Source organism: Panthera pardus, unplaced genomic scaffold (genome assembly GCF_024362965.1).
Source record: "Panthera pardus isolate Hobbes unplaced genomic scaffold, ASM2436296v1 HiC_scaffold_19, whole genome shotgun sequence".
Lineage (NCBI taxonomy): Eukaryota > Metazoa > Chordata > Mammalia > Carnivora > Felidae > Panthera > Panthera pardus.
In genome coordinates, this window is record NW_026526754.1 from 13,468,693 (window position 1) to 13,487,401 (window position 18,709).

The window sequence follows — 18,709 nt, forward strand, 5'->3', positions numbered from 1 at the left end:
ACCAATCTTTTTTTACAAATATAGTTCTTAATGTTCTGTCATGTTTTAAAACACCTTCCTCGTGTTCATGTTTTCTTCTAGTACTCCTGTGGTTTTATTTTTACTTTGAATCTCTGACCTATCTACACATTCTTTAGAATAAGCAGTCAATCTAAGCAACTAGCCTGCTTCTCTGCTCTTACATCTGCCCTCCAAACTGCCTTCTACACTGTGACAGTGATTTCTTCCAGCACTGTCAGATATAGGACTACTCACTCCTCTTTTAAGACCCAACTCAAGTCTCATTTCCACTTTTAAGTCTTTCCTGACATCAATCCCCCCTGAGCAAAATTCACTTTTCTTTCCGCTAACTCTAATACAGGCCTCTGTCTTCAAGGTGTTCACTTGTAGGTGCCTGTAGTTTCTATCACAGTGTACGGTACATAGTATGTGACTGTATTATGACTGAATAAAACAACTTTAAAATATGGAATTCTAAAGTTGTAAACTTGATAAGCAGAGAAACAATTATTTTCATATGGTAGCTATAACTGAAGTAAAATTTAAACTTAAGTACGTAAATATTATTTGACAAAACCTGCTGGTTTCTAGAATGGAAGGGTATTTGCAGATTTACCATGATCCTTAAATAAGGCCGATCATCGTGGTTAAGATGGAGGCAATCTAAGAAGACATAATATTTCTCAGAATAACAGGAAAAGCATCCTGAACCTGTCACACATATAAAGCATATACAGTGAACTCTGGAAAATCCATACTTACATGATTGCAGTCTGAAGAAATCTCATTTTCAGGCTAAAAGGGGGAAGAAAAAGACAATGTTAAAAAAAAAAAAACTCAAGTTTTCAAACACCACCAAAATAAACTCAAAACAAGAAATGTGAATATTTAACTGAATATGCTTCTTCAATTTAAGAAGGAAAATGGGGCTTATATATCTTTTAGATAGCTGGGGAGAAATATACCAGAAAAGGAGATGAGACATAACCCCTTCGTAATCAATGGTTTGATCTGAAAATAGGGACAGGGGAGAATAAAGTACTAAAGAAACAAAGCTATAGGGACATCAGGATCCTTACAGAACACTTCATAATTCTGAAAGCTAAAGAAAATCAGGCACAATACAGGTGTCCTTTCTAAAGTTAGATATCTTAAAAAAACAACACAAAACAAAACAGACTTATTAAAGAGGGCAGGGGCACCTGGGTGGTTCAGTCGGTTAAGCATCCAACTGTGGATCAGGTCATGACTTTGCAGTTTGTGAGTTTGAGCCCCGCATCAGGCTCTGTGCTGACAACTCAGAGCCTGGAGCATGCTTCTGATTCTGTGATTCCCTCTCTCTGCTCCCCTACCCCGATCACTGTCTGTCTCTGTCTCTGTCTCTCTCTCAAAAATAAATACATATTAAGAAAAAAATTTTTAAAGAGGACAAAGAAGGTCCATCAAATGATTTAAAAACTAGTCTTATGCCACCACTGGGTGAAGTGAGGTCATGGGTACATAGGACCTCTATGTAACTTCTTAGGAGCCTATAATCTTGCAAGTATATCATTTAAAATAGAAAGTTTTTTAAAAAATAGAAATTATATATATAGTCCCATGACTATATGTGCTCTGCAAAGCCAGGTACATGTACCAGAAGTAAAATGAACTTTCTATTCCATAATTTAAAAAGTAAGCTAGGTTATGCTTAATGTTACATAACGGCAATACACATATTTAGTTTCCTTGTTCGTGCCTTTAAAAAAGATACAATTGTAAGACAATACCATTTCATTTGAGTTTCCATAGCATTCCAAACTGTTCAAAGGAAGGGAATTCTGTGCACCTTCTATGAAATATCACCAAAGCAGGTCCTAAAAGATGCCATTTTCAAAATAAAAAGATTCTCTCTATTCACGGATAGAGATAAGGCAATAAATAGTAAATATTAACAAGTCAAGCAGCCACAACTAGCATCAATCACTTCAGAAAGAAAAAGTTTTCTAGGGAACTACTAATTCCACTGTAGAATTTAATAGGCATTGACACTAATATAAAAACTTGTTTTTGTACTTATTCATAAAATATGATAACTGACTTTAATTAGGTGTGCCTGGGTAGCTCAGTCGGTTAAGCGTACGACTCTTGATTTTGGCTTAGGTCATGATCTCACCGGGACTGAGCCCCGAGGTGTGCTGTCAGCGCAGAGCCTGCTTGGGGGTCTCTATCTCCCTCTCTCTCTGACCCTCATCTCCACGTATATACACTCTCTCTCAAAATCAATAGACACACACACACACAAAAGGAAAAGTGACTTTAATTAGATTCCTAGGTAATCATAAAATTACAACATACCATCTTTGGACTGTTCACCCACTTGTCTACATAAAAACAGGTAATGTCTTTTTGGGGGGGCTTTCTAGTCTCAGAAATCAGCCTCTATACTATGACTGAAACTAGCTTAACTCTGCTCCCTCCACTTCAATCCCAAGTGCTTGTCTTACATCTCTTAACAGTTTATTATTAGCAAGAAAGCTTTATTTTGTTTAGGCAGCTTTCTGCCTTATCCTGTTTTAATCTATCCCTTAAATATTTTCCAATCAATCAGCAATTCTTGCTCTTTCTCAAACAAAGCACAAAGCCAATTAGTAACACTATCATTTCAACTAGTATTCATTTCTACTACACAATAACTTTGGATTAAAGGGGCATTCTTGAGGGGGGCCAGCCGGCTGGCTCAGTTAGTAAAGCATACGACTCTTTATCTCAGGGGTTGTGAGTTCATGCCCCATGTTGAGCGCGCAGCTTACTTTAAAAAAGGAGCATTCTTTAAAAAAAAAAAAAAAAAAAAATTTAACGTTTATTTATTTTTGAGACAGAGAGAGAGAGCATGAACAGGGGAGGATCAGAGAAAGAGGGAGACACAGAATCTGAAACAGGCTCCAGGCTCTGAGCTGTCAGCACACAGCCCGACGCGGGGCTCAAACCCACAGACCGTGAGATCATGACCTGAGCTGAAGTCGGACGCTCAACCGACTGAGCCACCCAGGCGCCCCTAAAAAAGGAGAATTCTTGAAAGAAATCCAGAGCATTGGAGCATTTTCAAAATAATTTATTTAAATAATATGCAAGTTGCTCATGGAAAAAGTGTTATGTTTACAGTTCACAGGACCTATACGAGCAAATTGACAGTTTTAATGGCTTGCTTCCCTACATTGGTAGACTGGATTATTTCCCCTAGTTTTTTACTCCTCTTTAATAGCATCTGATACCCACAACATTTGCTCTGTAACTCTGCACAGCCTCCTGCTGCGCAATGAGTATACACCCTGCTCCACTGATATAAGGCTAGGCTACTATTGACTTGCTTTAGCCAATGGGATTTTAAATAGACACAATAGAAGAGATTTTATTTACTTTTTAAAATGTTTATTCATTTTTTGAGTGAGAGAGAGAGAGAAAGAGAGCATGAGCAAGGGAGGGGCAGAGTGATGGAGACAGAATCCAAAACAGGCTCCAGGCTCTGAGATGTCAGCAAAGAGCCCGTGGGCAAGCGGGGCTCAAACTCAGGAACTAGGAGATCATGACCTGAGCCAAAGTCAGACGCTTAACCGACTGAGCCACCCAAGCGCCCCAATAGAAGAAGTTTTAAATGTGCTTTTCACTCTCACACTCCTGCCATTTCCCAAGAGAAGAACACGTCCAGGCAGCTGCTAGTACAAGGAAAAGAGACATGTGCAGCAGACTTAAACCCTACCTATAGCCCAGAGCAGAGCCATCCTAAATGACTTGCAGAGCCATGGGCAAGAAAAGTAAGTATCTGTCATTATGAGAACTTGAAATTGAGGGAGATTGTTATGAAGAAAAAAAATGAATAATATACCTATCAAGCAAATGGAATAATAAAAATCTGAAATCCGTTAAGCCACAATTGATAATAGCTACAATCTAATTTAGTGAATTATGTTAGTAAATACAGAGTACTATAGCCTTTTATGAAAGAAACACGTGAGCCACGGAGACACAAATGAACTGCACATTTGGAGCCCAGTGTTTCGTTTTCGTCTCTTTTGTCATCTTAATTTGCAATAGGCAATAAACTTATTTTTTTTTCTTTTTAGATTTAGTATCTCTTCCAAGAAAGAGAAGATGACAACATAGGAATGCTATAAGAACCAGGTTATGATTTGGGCGCATGGGTGGCTCAGTCAGTTGAGCACCCGACTCTGGCTTAGGTCATGATCTCTCAGTCCTTGAGTTCAGGCCCCACATGGGGCTCTATGTTAACAGCTTAAAGCCTGGAGCCTGCTTCAGATTCTGTCTGTCTGTCTCTCTCTCTCTCTCTCTCTGCCCCTCCTCCACTCATGCTCTGTCTCTCTCTCTCTCAAAAATAAACATTAAAAAAAAAAAAAAAAAAAAAAAGAACCAGGTTATGATGTTAGGCCATTGAGACTAACAGAACTAAACAGCTATGAAGATTTTCTATGTATAATTGCAAATAATTTCAGAAATTTAAAAGGATCTGTAGAATCAAAGGTCATAGAGATGGTTCAGAGGAAGTGAACAGAGACCTATCTGCAAAATATAAAAAATAAAGTAGTATACCCAAACAGTGGGAACATGAGTGCCAGCACAAAGTAACTCCAGAGGAAGTGTAAAAAGAAGATGCTATGGTTTAGCACGGCCATTTGATAAGACTCTAAAAGGCAAAAGTATCAGGGACCAAAAACAGATGTGGGTGCGGATGCAGATGTGATTCTCAGACTGTACCACTCCCATGATGTCCCAATCAAATCACTTCATCAGACATAGTATGTATCTACTTCTGCAAAACTATAAATGCAGATAGGCTTGATTACCTTTAACCTAAGAAGATTAATCGCATAGAGAATAAAACCCAGAATTACTAAGGTAGAATAAGGCTGAGGATTTTTTGTTTACTTTGTTATCAATGAAATAATACTCTGAAATTATCCCAAGAAATGAAGCAACAAGTAAATACTGGATAATTATGATGGACCCAAAATTGTGTGAGGGATTGTTGTGGGATACAGAAGAAAGATAAGACACTGTCTCTAACCTCAGGTGGTTTACAATCCAGTTGAAGAGATAAAATGGTGAAGTCATGCAATTAAGCAAGAACTGGGACTTGAGCTAGGCCTGAAAGATGAGACAAAGGAATGATTTCCATGGAGTACGCAGGGTAGATGATCCCCTAGAGCTCAAGAAGAAAATAAGAGAATCTCTCTTTACTTTTTTAATGTTTTATTTATTTTTGAGAGAGAGAGCAAGTGAGAGAGGGGCAGAGAGAGAAAGAGACTGAGGAACCGAAGCAGGCTCCATGCTGTCAGTGCAGAGCCCCACGCAGGGCTCAAACCCATGAACCTGCGAGACCGTGATCTGAGCTGAAATCAAGAGTCAGGTGCCCAATCGACTTAGCCAATCAGGCGCCCAGAGAACCTCTTCTTAAAAAAAAAAAATCATCTTTTAATTTACATTTTAAGGTTTTATAATGCATATATTAGAATACTTAAGGGGCACCTGGGTGGTTCAGTCAGTTAAGCATCCAACTTCAGCTAAGGTCATGATTTTGCGGTTCGTGGGTTCGAGTTCCATGTCAGGCTCTGTGCCGACAGCTCAGAGCCTGGAGCCTGCTTCGGATTCTGTGTCTTCCTCTCTCTCTGCCCCTTCCCCGTTCGTGCTCTATCTCTCTCTCTCAAAAATAAAATTTTAAAAATTAAAAAAAAAAAGAATATTTTATAAGTAACTATAAAATATTGTGGTATATGTAGTAATTTTTTCAAATGATAAAGAAGAACATGATCAAAATAGAGGATTAAGAACTGAAACCTTCCTTGTAACCAGTTTAGGAGTCCTATCCTCACTCTCTCCCCATTAAATCAGAGGCAAAGAGCAGGCTCCTAGCCTGTGGAACTATCAAATGAGACAGTGAGCTTTGTTATATTATTAGCTGCTCTCCATCATTCTAGAGACAGAACGGTGGACTTCAAAAGAAGTGTCTCTGGGGTGCTGCGATGGCTCAGTGGGTTAAGCATCAGACTCTTAATTTCGGTTCAGGTCACTATCTCTTTGTTACAAGTTTGAGCCCTGTGTCGGGCTCTGCCCTTGACAGTGTGAAGCCTGCTTGGGATTCTCTGTCTCTTTGCCCCTCCCCAACTTGTACATGCACTCTCACATGGGCACTCTCTCTCACAAAAATAAATAAACATTAAAAACAAAAGAAGAAATAAGTGTCTCTTACATCGAGTGTTTCCTCATGGAAAATAAATTAATTGTCCTCTTGGCAATGGATCTGGGAGGAGAAAAATTTATGAAAAGCCTCATAAATAGCTGTTAATTTAATGACCAAACTTTGTAGAAGAGACTGCTGAAATTACATATATTAATATCGATAAAAAAAATTTATGAACAGAGGAAAGAGAAAAGGAGAGTGTGACACATCCCCTCAACCCAACACGGCAGTGACTGAAACAGAGAAAGAGCTCAAATAATGCTGAATGAACAATGTGGCAATAACACCATAAAGGAGATAAGCACTGAGTGCTTGGAGACATCGGCCTGACTCCAATAAAGAATGTCATGGATAGCAGGAAAAGGTAAAAGTGTCACTTAACTGAGCTAGATGTCAAATTCATTTCTGACATGATGGACTGCAAGATAAATGGTTTTGTGTCCAATTTTACAGATGAAGATCTCAAAATCCAGAAAAACTGAGTAATGTGATCAAAGTACACTTCTAGGAGACAGCACAACAGGAATTTAAATAATGCTAATAAATGGCAACTAATGCTCACTGTGATGCTTTCAGTGTGATGCCTCCCAAAAAAGGCTCCATAAGGTCAGGTTGAGCACAATGACCGGTGGGGGATGGGGTGGAGGATCTTTAGGAGGTGCAAGAAAAAGAAAGGCAGACAGCATGAATAAACAGAACAAGTACTCTAGAATGATCTGACAGCCACATGATTAATTTACATGCAGGAAGCACAGGTAAGTAAAGGCTGGAGTAATTAGACCAACTATGAATCCAGAGTAGCCCTATAGTAACTACAGCAAGTTATAAAAAAAACTTTGCTTAGTTCACTTGGCCTTTCTAAATCAATGATTTAAATGTTTTGGGTATTACTGTACTCCAGTCTCCTTGTTGGGTAAGCAAAAGATGATGTAGTTGACTTTAAGGCTTAAAACTACTTGTCCTTCCTCTAAGCTCTGTGATTTCAAAATGGGTTTTAACTAAAGGGATACAATGACAAAAAAAAGACAACGGATTCATGAAAATATTCAGCTATAGAAGCTGTGTGATTTTGGTGTGTCACTTAACTTCTCCAGACCCCTGAGGACAGAACAGGGATTTCTTCACCTAGGATCATGAACTGACTTTAGGGGTGAGACTCTCTTGAAACTGAATACAAACTTTTGTGTGGAAGTAGATTTTTCTGAGAATTCATAGCTGTCATAATAAATCTCACAAAGAGCCATAAGGCACCAAAAAATTAAGAAACAGTGGTCTAAGATGGTTGAGATTCTTTGCAGCTGTAGGAGGCTATAAGATGTGAGATGTGGAAAATAGAAATAGAAGTATTTATTGATTTCCATGTCTTTTAATGTGGGTAATTTGCATATTATGACTACAGTTTCCCAGTGCTTCATCTTAATCATTCTCTGCTGGCCAAAGCACAACAGGTTTCAGAATAAACTACTGAAAAGCCTGAGTCTGAATATTGTCAATTAAATCAACCATCACATTCACTTAAAAGGATGGTTTTTACAGAAAGTACAAGTCTGAACTCTGATTTCCCCAAGGTGAACAGGCTGAGTTAATGAGTCTGGCAGGAGAAATTGAAGGATTCACAAAACTTACTTGGAAGTTGTCCCAGTTTCTGAAATAGAAATGCTTGGGAGCTGGACTGTGTCTAAAATTTGGAACATTCTACAGTTAGACTGAAGTTGAACTACCCACCAGATCACACCTGGTACTAAATTAAGTGATAATAGACGCTGTTTATTAATCACCTGGGAGAAAAGAAAGAAAAAATGTCAACAGTATCAGTGCTTTTATAGCCTTGCACAAATCTGAAGGCTGGGCAACAACCTGATGTCTCCCTGTGATTAGAAACAGTCTCCTACAATAGTAAGGAGATTCTTCTTCTGGGAGTTTGTTCATTAAGAACCCAGTAAAGTGCCAATCATATGAACAATTCATTTATTAACATGACCCAATCCACCTGCCTCCTGCCCACCAAAAAAAAAAGCAAACTCAATATAATACAGTTGGTAATAATTAAAGTCAGTTTTCTAGTCTTGGTGAACTTTCCGTGAGCAAGTGTAAACTGAATTTTAATCTTCTGTCAGATTCATAACCAAGTTCTTTTCAGTACATTATTCTGGCCAATGAGAATTGACTTTTCTTATTTGTACCCAGGGATTGCTGCTAAGTATTGTTTTTCCAAAAGGACAGTGACTAGCATAGGCTTTGTGCCCTCCAACAATGCTTTACTGATTCACTAAAGAGTTGTGCTTTTGTGTGATTCTTTAACATTCAACCAACTTTTCAGAATGAATTTACTATAAAGGTCCAGTGGGAGATTTGTTTTTAAAAAGGGTATGAGACACAGATTATAGATGTTGGCTTTCAAGTAAATCAATTAGTGTGGTAGGGAAGATAAAACATGAGTCTACACCTCACCATTATACAAAAAGTGGAGTCTGGGGTGGGAAGAGGGCCTGATACTTTAAAGAATGAAGAAAGTCCCCCTTACCCACTATGGGTAGGATAACAGAAAGAAGTCACAGCGGGGCACCTGCATGGCTCAGTCGGTTAAGCTTCAGACGTCAGCTCAGGTCATGATCTCATGGTTTGTGAATTCAAGTCCCACATCCAGCTTCCTACTGTCAGCATGGAGCCAGCTTAGGATCCTCTGTCCCTCTCTCTTTGCCCCGCCCCTGCTTGTTCTCTCTCTCTCTCTCTCTCTCTCTCTCTCTCTCTCTCTCTCAAAAATAAACAAAAAAGACAAACAGAGACACTTGTGAAAATATATGGAATACATCATAGGTAAGGCACCTAAGGGAATCCGACGATACACTCTTTGCAGTCCATATTTTTCTATTTTCTTTCTCTTTCAGTGTGTATTTCAAAGGGGATGGTTGGGGCAGGGAAATATGGGAAATCCACACTTTCTAGAACATGGCAAGTAGCAATCTGGTCCTCTTAAGAGTCCTAGAGTAGTAGTTCTAAGAAAAGCACATTAACCATTTTATGGTTTAGTTGTGTCCGTATGCTCAACTTTTAGGTGAGAAATTTATGTATGTATGTATGTATGTATGTATGTATGTATTTATTTATTTATTTTTCCATTTTATTTAGGGGGGAGACAGAGAGAAAGAGAGAGCATGCATGAACGCACAGGGAGGTGGGAAGAGGGCCTGAGTTGACAGGGGGATCTCAAGCAGGCTCTGTGCTCAGTGCGGAGCCCGATGTGGGGCTTGATCCCACAACCCTGGGATCATGACCTGAGTTGAAATCAAGAATCGGACGCTCAACCAGCTGAGCCACCCAGGAGCTTCTATGTGGGAGTTTGAGAATGAGAAGTGAAAACAAAATTCTCTGAAGGACATAGTATGAATAAGGAACAAAAGATCAATTTTTATATGGCATCCTTTATATGTTTTATTTAATTTGCCATCTCAGTTGATTTGGAACAGCTGAATATACAGGTCCAAATTTGTCAAAGCAGAAGCTACTGAGCCAAATGCAAAGTGGGAAACGAAAAGAGAGAGAAGTTTTCCAGGCATGTGACAATACTATTAGGGATTACGGCCAGTAAATCTGGACTGATTCTGTCAATGCAGCTCAGTACCTCCAATCCGACTATGTTACTTCTGTAATTGTGAGAAGATAAAAACAAAAAAGGCATATAAAATTACAAGATGCAAAAAAAGTCCCAAAATGAAATATAATTTCTCATGAACCATACTCAAGTATCTAAAAATACCACATCTCTTCCATACTGACCAGGGGTTAGTGCACTACTTACTTTAACTGGCCTAAAGAGAGGCAAAGAGCACAGAGCTGCCAGAACGTGCAGAACCCTTTCTGTATAACCCAGCACAAATGATTGGTGCTGCTGCTTCTTCTTTTTAAGTTTATTTATTTATTTTGAGAGACAGAGAGAGAGAGAGAAGCCAGGGGGAAGGGGCAGAGAAAGGAGGACAGAGGATCCAAAGCAGGCTCTGTGCTGACAGCAGAGAATCCGATGTGGTACCCCAACTCACGAACCGTGAGGTCATGACCCGAGCCAAAGTCAGACACTTAACCGACTGAGCCACCCAGGTCCCACTATGACTAGTGCTTCTGAAGAGAACAGCTTTGATTCAGGGACTAGCCTTCCATCTGAATAACAGAGCAACTGCATAATTCCGAAGCATGTGTAAGCTTTGAAGCAGGAGCCTCAGGGGGACAAATCTTAGGTTAGATGAGAAAGATAAAGGCCATCTGAATACTGGGAAATGCTAAGCTGAAACGGGGGAAGAAGGGTACCTGGTACCTTGGCATCAATAGATGCTTAAATGGACTCAAAAAGTGTCAGAGAAGCAGCAAATAGTTTTATACAAATAGTGTCTCCTGGAAAGGGAGTCACATCAAGAAACTATGCAAGGAAAAGTAATCACCACTGAACAACAGTAGATATGGAGAAAGATAAATGTAACAGAGAAATGTAAAAAAAAAAAAAATTGAATACAGTTAAAGATAACGACAAATATAGCTATCAGAACCTACAGACATTGCTGCAAATAATTCTGATCAAAAGCTTTAAAAGATATTATGTCCTGAAGCTTAGAGAATCATCAGAAGGTCAGAGAATTAAAAGCGTAATTTAGAGACAATTTATCCAAGAAATTTTCAAACTTTTGGGACCTCCTCCTTACTCCTCATGACTATCTAAGGCACCACAGACTCAACACAACTGAGGTAGTCCCAAACCACTTCCCCAACCACCCCTGTACCACTCTGCCCCTCCACTTAAGTCCAAAATGGGGATGGTGTTTGCTCAATGTCATTGAATCAATTGACGGCTGAATGAAAACCTTAAGGTTCCATATAAATGCTATTAAGTACATAAGAAAACTCAATCTGTGTGAAAACTGAACTGGGAAAGCCTAGCATACTTGAGCATTGTTTTGAGATTTGAAAACACGGCTGTAAAAAAATATATATTCCTTCAAAAATCAAAAAGCAAAGCCAGCACCACAACACAAAAACCCAAACTCAAGGGAAAACTCCACCTTTTCCTTTACTTCTTAAACCTCCATTCTAAAACCCCAAATTTAAAACCTCCTGTCATGTCACACCTAGGAAAGAGGTTTCAGCCTCCACTGAAACAACACTTAATGATTATTTTCAGGAGCTAGTCTATAACCAAACTGTCACATGAAAAAGATGGTGTGTATTTAATACCTGTCTCATATTTATAGGCCTTTTACTCTGTAAGTAACTCTTCTGATTCCCTATCAAATCTAGCCCTTTATCTACTTGAGATATCTCCACTTTATAGTCTCCTACCTGGCATCTAACTTCTTTTGAATGGCAACACTATACCTTAAATTTTGGCAATCCTATAGGAATATTCTGGTCAAGAACTGATCATTGGGTAGACCCTAATGACTGATCCTAATTTGTGGTACAAAAGCCTATTGGTTACTGCCAGCAAACTGGACAGGTTTAGCTTGGTAAACTGATGGTGAGTCAGGGTCCATTCTGGTCCACCAGTCCCCTTCTTTCTCCAAAAAAAATGAGACCAGATAACTTCCCTCAAGAAAGAGAAAATGTGGGCCTGTGTGGTGAATTGTATGCTTTAAAATGGTAAATTTTATGTTATGAGTATTTACCATAAAATGCCAGTAAAATAAAGAAGTGGGCCTTAATTTGAAATCTGAAGACTTAACTACTCAACAAGAATTCTGGACTGTTTCATTCTACCCTCAAACTTCTTCAAACACACTTGATAACTGACAAAGTTAGGGAAATCTTTTTTTTTTTTTTTTTAATTTTTTTTTTAATGTTTATTTATTTTTGACAGAGAGAGACAGAGCATGAGCAGGGGAGGGGCAGAGAGAGAGGGAGACACAGAATCGAAAGCAGGCTCCAGGCTCTGAGCTGCCAGCACAGAGCCCGATGCGGGGCTCGAACTCACAGACTGCGAGATCATGACCTGAGCCGAAGTCGGACGCTCAACCGACTGAGCCACCCAGGCGCCCCCAAAGTTAGGGAAATCTTATATGTTATGGTTCACAGACTGAAATGGGAACTAGACAATCAAAGAAATTATGAAATTAAGTAATCTGGCTGATAGCCCCACATGTAGATGTACAGGCTCTTTGGATTATGGGCAAAATCTCTCTGGACTGTGGATGAGATGTGTTCTCTTGTTTTAATTTGGGCACTCTAGGCTCCTGGCTTAGAAATGGATTGCAAACTCTGATCATAATCTCTCTCCTGTTTGAGGTGCAGTGTTCAAACGCATCATCTCCAGTCTTAAATGATGGATCAGATGATACAACAAACAAATGATCATCCTACAATACAAACAGGAAAAGTTGATATATGTAGTGGATGAAATGACTACTACCTGAAACTAGATATGCAACCACAATTCTTTAAAACAGTGGTCTACATCCAGATTGATCATATCCCCAGATGATAATGTTCCATTTTTCAGTCTGGGCTGAAGAAGGATAAGAGGGGACAGATAACCAAGACCAATTCTGTTAACGTAAGACTGTAGACCACCTATGTTAAACATGACATAGTTGTCGTTTCAGGGAATCTTTGCCCAAGAAAGACAGACTGCAAATCAGTAACTTCACCATTTGATTCAGGGAATTCCTAATAGATCAATTTACCAGAGACAAGAATCTTCTCATCTGAGCAAATGACTTCCTTATCTAACATATTTATGCATTAAGAACTGCTTTAGGGGTGCCTGGGTGGCTCAGTTGGTTAAGCACCCGCCTTCAGTTCAGGTCATGATCTCAGAGGTCATGAGTGCGAGTCCCACGTTGGGCTCTCTGCTGTCTTCGGCTTGGAGCCCGCTTTGGATCCTCTGTCTCCTCTCTCTCTGCCCCTCCTCAGGTCATTCTCTTTCTCTCTCTCTCAAAATAAATAAATTAATTTAAAAAAAAAAAAAACATTAAGAAGAATTGCTTTAAGACCTCTAACTCGAAGTGTCCACCAATTCTAAATTATTGTATTGCAAATTTTGTCCAATCACAATCAGTTCCCTTCTTTAAAAGACCCTTTGAAACCATTTGATGTCAGATCTCAAAGGCATTTAAATATCCCAATTTTGACTTCTTCCTGTCAAGGTGGTATCCTCCTATCTGTAGTAAGTACTAATAAATTCAGGTTTGCTTTATTAACAGATTGGCGTAATTCAGCAAAGTATATTGGGGTCCATACCAACTGATCCTTCAATACCTAGCTCAAAGAAGGACTTTGGGGCTGAATTGGAAAAACCTCAATTGATATATTTTAAAAACTGAATCTTCTGAGGTTTATAAACATCAGTAACATGAATAATCTAATGAAATCTTCTCAAGTTTCCCACGTTTTTCTTTAGATAACATCAATCTACAGTTGATAGAACAAGATACTACCAAGTATACATCAATAATCACCACTATATCAAATGCTGAAGTGATGTAAATTAAGTACTTACTTTGGGAAATATTGATAGATTAATGTAAACAATAAACATGCAATATTTTACAAGGATTATCCACAATCTCCAAACCATATCTTTGCCTTTTAAAGTGATATTTTTCGGGGCGCCTGGGTGGCGCAGTCGGTTAAGCGTCCGGCTTCAGCCAGGTCACGATCTCGCGGTCCGTGAGTTCGAGCCCCGCGTCAGGCTCTGGGCTGATGGCTCGGAGCCTGGAGCCTGTTTCCGATTCTGTGTCTCCCTCTCTCTCTGCCCCTCCCCCGTTCATGCTCTGTCTCTCTCTGTCCCAAAAATAAATAAAAAACGTTGAAAAAAAAAAAAAATTTAAAGTGATATTTTTCTATTATAAAATTAATGGATTTTGAAATCAAAATGCAAAGAACAAAAGACCAGGAGGATCCTTTAATGGTACTCCAACTGAGCCAGTGCTCATTGTATGACTTAAATAGATCATAACTCTCAACACTTCAGTTGGAATTGGTGGAAAACTACATAAAAAGTGAGACATTCTGACTCCAACTAGTTGCATATCTACTATGATTCCATAAACCAATACTACCTTTCTGAGGAAGGGAAAATACTGTTACAGAAAGGGAATAGTGAAAGTATAGAAAAGGAGTAGTTCACTGGGAGAAGGTGAAAGGACAAAGGTAGAACAGTTCCAGATGCTTTTAGATTTACTATTTTTAAATACTTTATAAAGTATGTCGATGGTTCAAGTACGCATTACTTTCCGGGTAAAGAACATTCACCTCAAATAATGGAAACTAAAGATGCTCCCAGGTATTTCTAAGCACTCATTACTATATAGTCTACACCACTGGTTATACAGCATAGACTTGCGAGAACTAGGATCAAATTTAGGTTCTTCCAAGTACTAGCTGGACTAATTATTTAACTCTTGTAAGCCTAAATTTCCTTATCTATAAATGGGGATGAGTATTTATTACATATGCAGGAATAAATTAGGCAAAGCACATTAAAGCACCTATGAGTACTCACAATAAGCATACAATAAATATTATCTATAATATTATTATAGTATACTTCTAGAAGATTATTAATTTTGTACTGCCCTAACTCCAAAACACAGCAATAAATCAATCTCAGAAATAAGGAAAAAAGTAAGTAAAAAGAGGTTTTCTTTTAAGCCTCAACTTCAGGATTAAGTTTGTAGATCTATAGATTCTTAGCTAGAGGAAGGCAACTTCAATTTTAACAGTTCAATTACAGGGGCGCCTGGGTGGCTCAGCTGGTTAAGCGTCTGACTTCAGCTCAGGTCATGATCTCACCGTCCGTGAGTTCAAGCCCCCCGTCAGGCTGTGTTGTCAGTTCAGAGCCTAGAGCCTGCTTCGGATTCCCTGTCTCCCTCTCTCTCTACCCCTCCCCCACCCACACTCTCTCAAAAAATGAATAAAAGAGGGGCGCCTGGGTGGCTCAGTCGGTTGAGCGTCCGACTTCAGCTCAGGTCAGGATCTCACGGTCCATGAGTTCGAGCCCCGCATCAGACTCTGGGCTGATGGCTCAGAGCCTGGAGCCTGCTTCCAATTCTGTGTCTCCCTCTCTCTCTGCCACCCCCCCCCCCCCCCCCACCGTTCATGCTCTGTCTCAAAAATAAATAAATGTTAAAAAAAAATTTTTTTTTTAAATGGATAAAAGATAGTGGCCAAAATGAACAAATCAGGAGACTACAGATGCTGGCAAGGATGTGGAGAAACGGGAACCCTCTTGCACTGTTGGTGGGAATGCAAACTGGTGCAGCCGCTCTGGAAAACAGTGTGAAGGGTCCTCACTATGACCCAGCAATAGCACTGCTAGGAATTCACCCAACGGGGATACAGGAGTGCTGATGCCTAGGGGCACTTGTACCCCAATGTTTATAGCAGCACTTTCAACAATAGCCAAATTACGGGAAGAGCCTAAATGTCCATCAACTGACAAATGGATAAAGAAGATGTGATATGTGTGTGTGTGTGTGTGTGTGTACACACACACACAATATGGAATACTACTTGGCAAGAAGAATGAAATCTGGCCATTTGTAGTGGACAGAACTGGAGAGTGGTATGCTAAGTGAAATAAGTCAGGCAGAGAAAGACAGATATCATATGTTTTCACTCATATGTGGATCCTGAGAAATTCAGCAGAAGACCAGGGGGGAGGGGAAGGGGGGGAAAAAAGTTACAGACAGGGAAGAAGGCAAACCATAAGAGACTCTTAAGTACTGACAACAAACTGAGGGTTGACAGGGGTGGGGGAGAAGGGAAAGTGGGTGATGGGCACTGAGGAGGGCACCTGTTGGGATGAGCACTGGGTGTTGTATGGAAACGAATTTGACAATAAGTTACACACACACACACACACACACACACACACACACACACACACACATATAGTTCAATTACAAAAGTGATAATTAATAGCTACATTATTTATGTAACTATTTATTAATGTAATTATCCAAATTACATTAGGATAAACTGGAGTAAAGGAATAAATTAACTTAGGAAATTATGGTAGAAAAATCTTATGCCAATGGAAAGAACAATCTTTAAGTGACTTTATCAAGTTGCTTAGCACAATTATGTGTGTATGGAATTTCTGCCTGCCTCCACCCTTATCTCTCAATCTAATACCCATATACAAATCCAGATGTGATGCCTATTTTGAACTTCATTTAGGTTGCTTCTACGTAAACATGAGAGGTTTAAACAGTTTTGGTTTTGTTCACTCATATATTTTAAGGCTCCAAACAGCCTTTGTATTTAAATCCAACTGTTCAGATGCAGTTCTTTTTAAATGTGCAAACAAACTAAGGCTATTACTCAAGTAAAATCACTTTTCTAAATTTTACTTGGGAAATGTTTTTAGCCTACCATTGGCATTCGATGCACTTCTCTCCTCACACCAAACTCAAGTGGACTCCTTCTGTGCAAGTAAATACTACTTGTGGTCAGTTTAATAGGCAAGATCAATGACTTTGACAATTCAGTTTAAATGTCATGCATCTGTCTGTGTTATTTCAAATCACTTGACAGCCACCTATAAACAGGTAATAAATATAAAACAGTGCAAACAAGGTCTAGGACTATACCATAATTCTTTCAAATACACTCAGATCTTACAACAGTATCTTTAAAACTTTGATCATCACAATTATTATTCTTCCGAAGAGTATGGGAAATCTAATGTCTAAAATATGGGGCTCTGGGGGCGCCTAGGTGGCTCAGTCAGTTAAGTGTCCAACTCTTGATTTCAGCTCAGGTCCTAATTTCATTTTGTGGGATCGAGCCCCATATGATTTCACAGTTCATGGGACTGAAACCTTCATAAGACTCCGCACTGAGCGCAGAGCCTATTTGGGATCTTCTCTCTTCCATTCTCTCTGCCCCTACCCCTTGCTTTGTCTGTCTGTCTGTCTGTCTCCCTCAAAATAAATAAATAAACTTTAAAAAATACGGGGCTTAGATTAAAGGTCTTTAGATCTTTAGTCTACACAAGAAATAGAGAAGATAAGAATCGATGACTGGAGTAAAGTTTGGTATTTCAAAGACAATATTTTAAAGGCTAACATGTGATACAAATGAAATGCCTCATGGACCAGAGAAAAAGGACAGACCTTATAAACAACATAAGTGAGCTACAAAAAGCACGCAAACATTTTCCTAACTGAAAGCTTACTAAATAATCCACAATACAGAATTTGTCTGGGGAAAGGCTCTCTGTATCAGGGAAAATATACCTACTCAGAAGCAAGAGGTGATATCTAATAACCCAAAACATATACATATACATCCATATAGATAGACAGATAGATTCTCCGCCAAACCAAAACACATTTTAGTTGAAAAAAAAAACAAAAAAACAAAAACCAGGGTGGGATGGATAGCAGAAAGTCAATCTTGGACTGCTCTCACTAAAAGTCTTGATTCTGGTGCCAAGAAGAATTTTTTTCACCTGCTACTTAGATTCTCCATGTTATTTATTTTTATTTACTTAGTATGAAAGAAAAAAACCTTCAAGCATTTATTTTTTTGTAATGTTTATTTATTGATTTTGAGAGAGAAAGGGAGTGAGCACGATAGGGGCAGAGAGAGAGGGAGAGAGAGAGAATCCCAAGCAGGTTCCAGGTCCAGCTCAGAGCCCGACTGCGGGCTGGATCTCACAAACTGTGAGATCATGACCTGAGCCTAATCAAGAGTCACATGCCTCACCGACTGAGCCACCCAGGCGCCCCAAAAGTTTTAAGATTTATTTTTAAAAAAAAATTTTTTTTTTAACGTTTATTTATTTTTGAGACAGAGAGAGACACAGCATGAACGGGGGAGGGGCAGAGAGAGAGGGAGACAAAGAATCGGAAGCAAGCTCCAGGCTCTGAGCCATCAGCCCAGAGCCCGACGCGGGGCTTGAACTCGCGGACCGCGAGATGGTGACCTGAGCTGAAGTCGGACGCTTAACCGACTGAGCCACCCAGGCACCCCAAAAGTTTTAAGATTTAAATGAGAGGAACTGGGGCACCTGGATGGCTCAGTTGGTAAGGTGTGTGACTCTTGATTCAGCTCAGGTCATGATCTCACGGTTTGTGAGATCCAGCCCCCCGTCGGGCTCTGAGCTGGACCTGGAGCCTGCTTGGGATTCATATTCTCTCTCTCTCTCTCTCTCTCTCTCTCTCTCTCTCTCTCCCTCTCTCTCTCTCTGTTTCTCCCTGCCCCTCTCCTACACATGCATGTGCTCTCTCCCTCTCATAAATAAATAAATAAATAAATAAATAAATAAATTTAAATGAGGCTTACCTTCTCTGTAATACGTACTATAAATAAAATCCACAAAATGAAACATTCTGACATTTAAAATATACACTTCAGATGTAAACGGTGTTGTACACTAGTATATGTCTACTCTGAGTCATTTGTCTGGTTAAGAATCTTACAACACTTGGGGCGCCTGGGTGGCTCAGTCGGTTGAGCGTCTGACTTCGGCTCAGGTCATGA

At 39.5% G+C, this 18,709-nt stretch overlaps 1 protein-coding gene across 3 annotated transcripts in view; it reads right to left on the reverse strand.

Annotated features, from left to right (window-relative positions):
- GLG1 (golgi glycoprotein 1) overlaps window positions 1–18,709 on the reverse strand; it is a 149,275-nt gene that overhangs the window by 60,046 nt on the left and 70,520 nt on the right. For all 3 annotated transcript variants that reach the window (XM_053906673.1, XM_053906674.1, XM_053906672.1), the window contains exon 2: window positions 763–795. In XM_053906673.1, coding sequence (XP_053762648.1) covers window positions 763–795 — 33 coding nt within the window. The remainder of the gene's footprint in view (window positions 1–762; window positions 796–18,709) is intronic.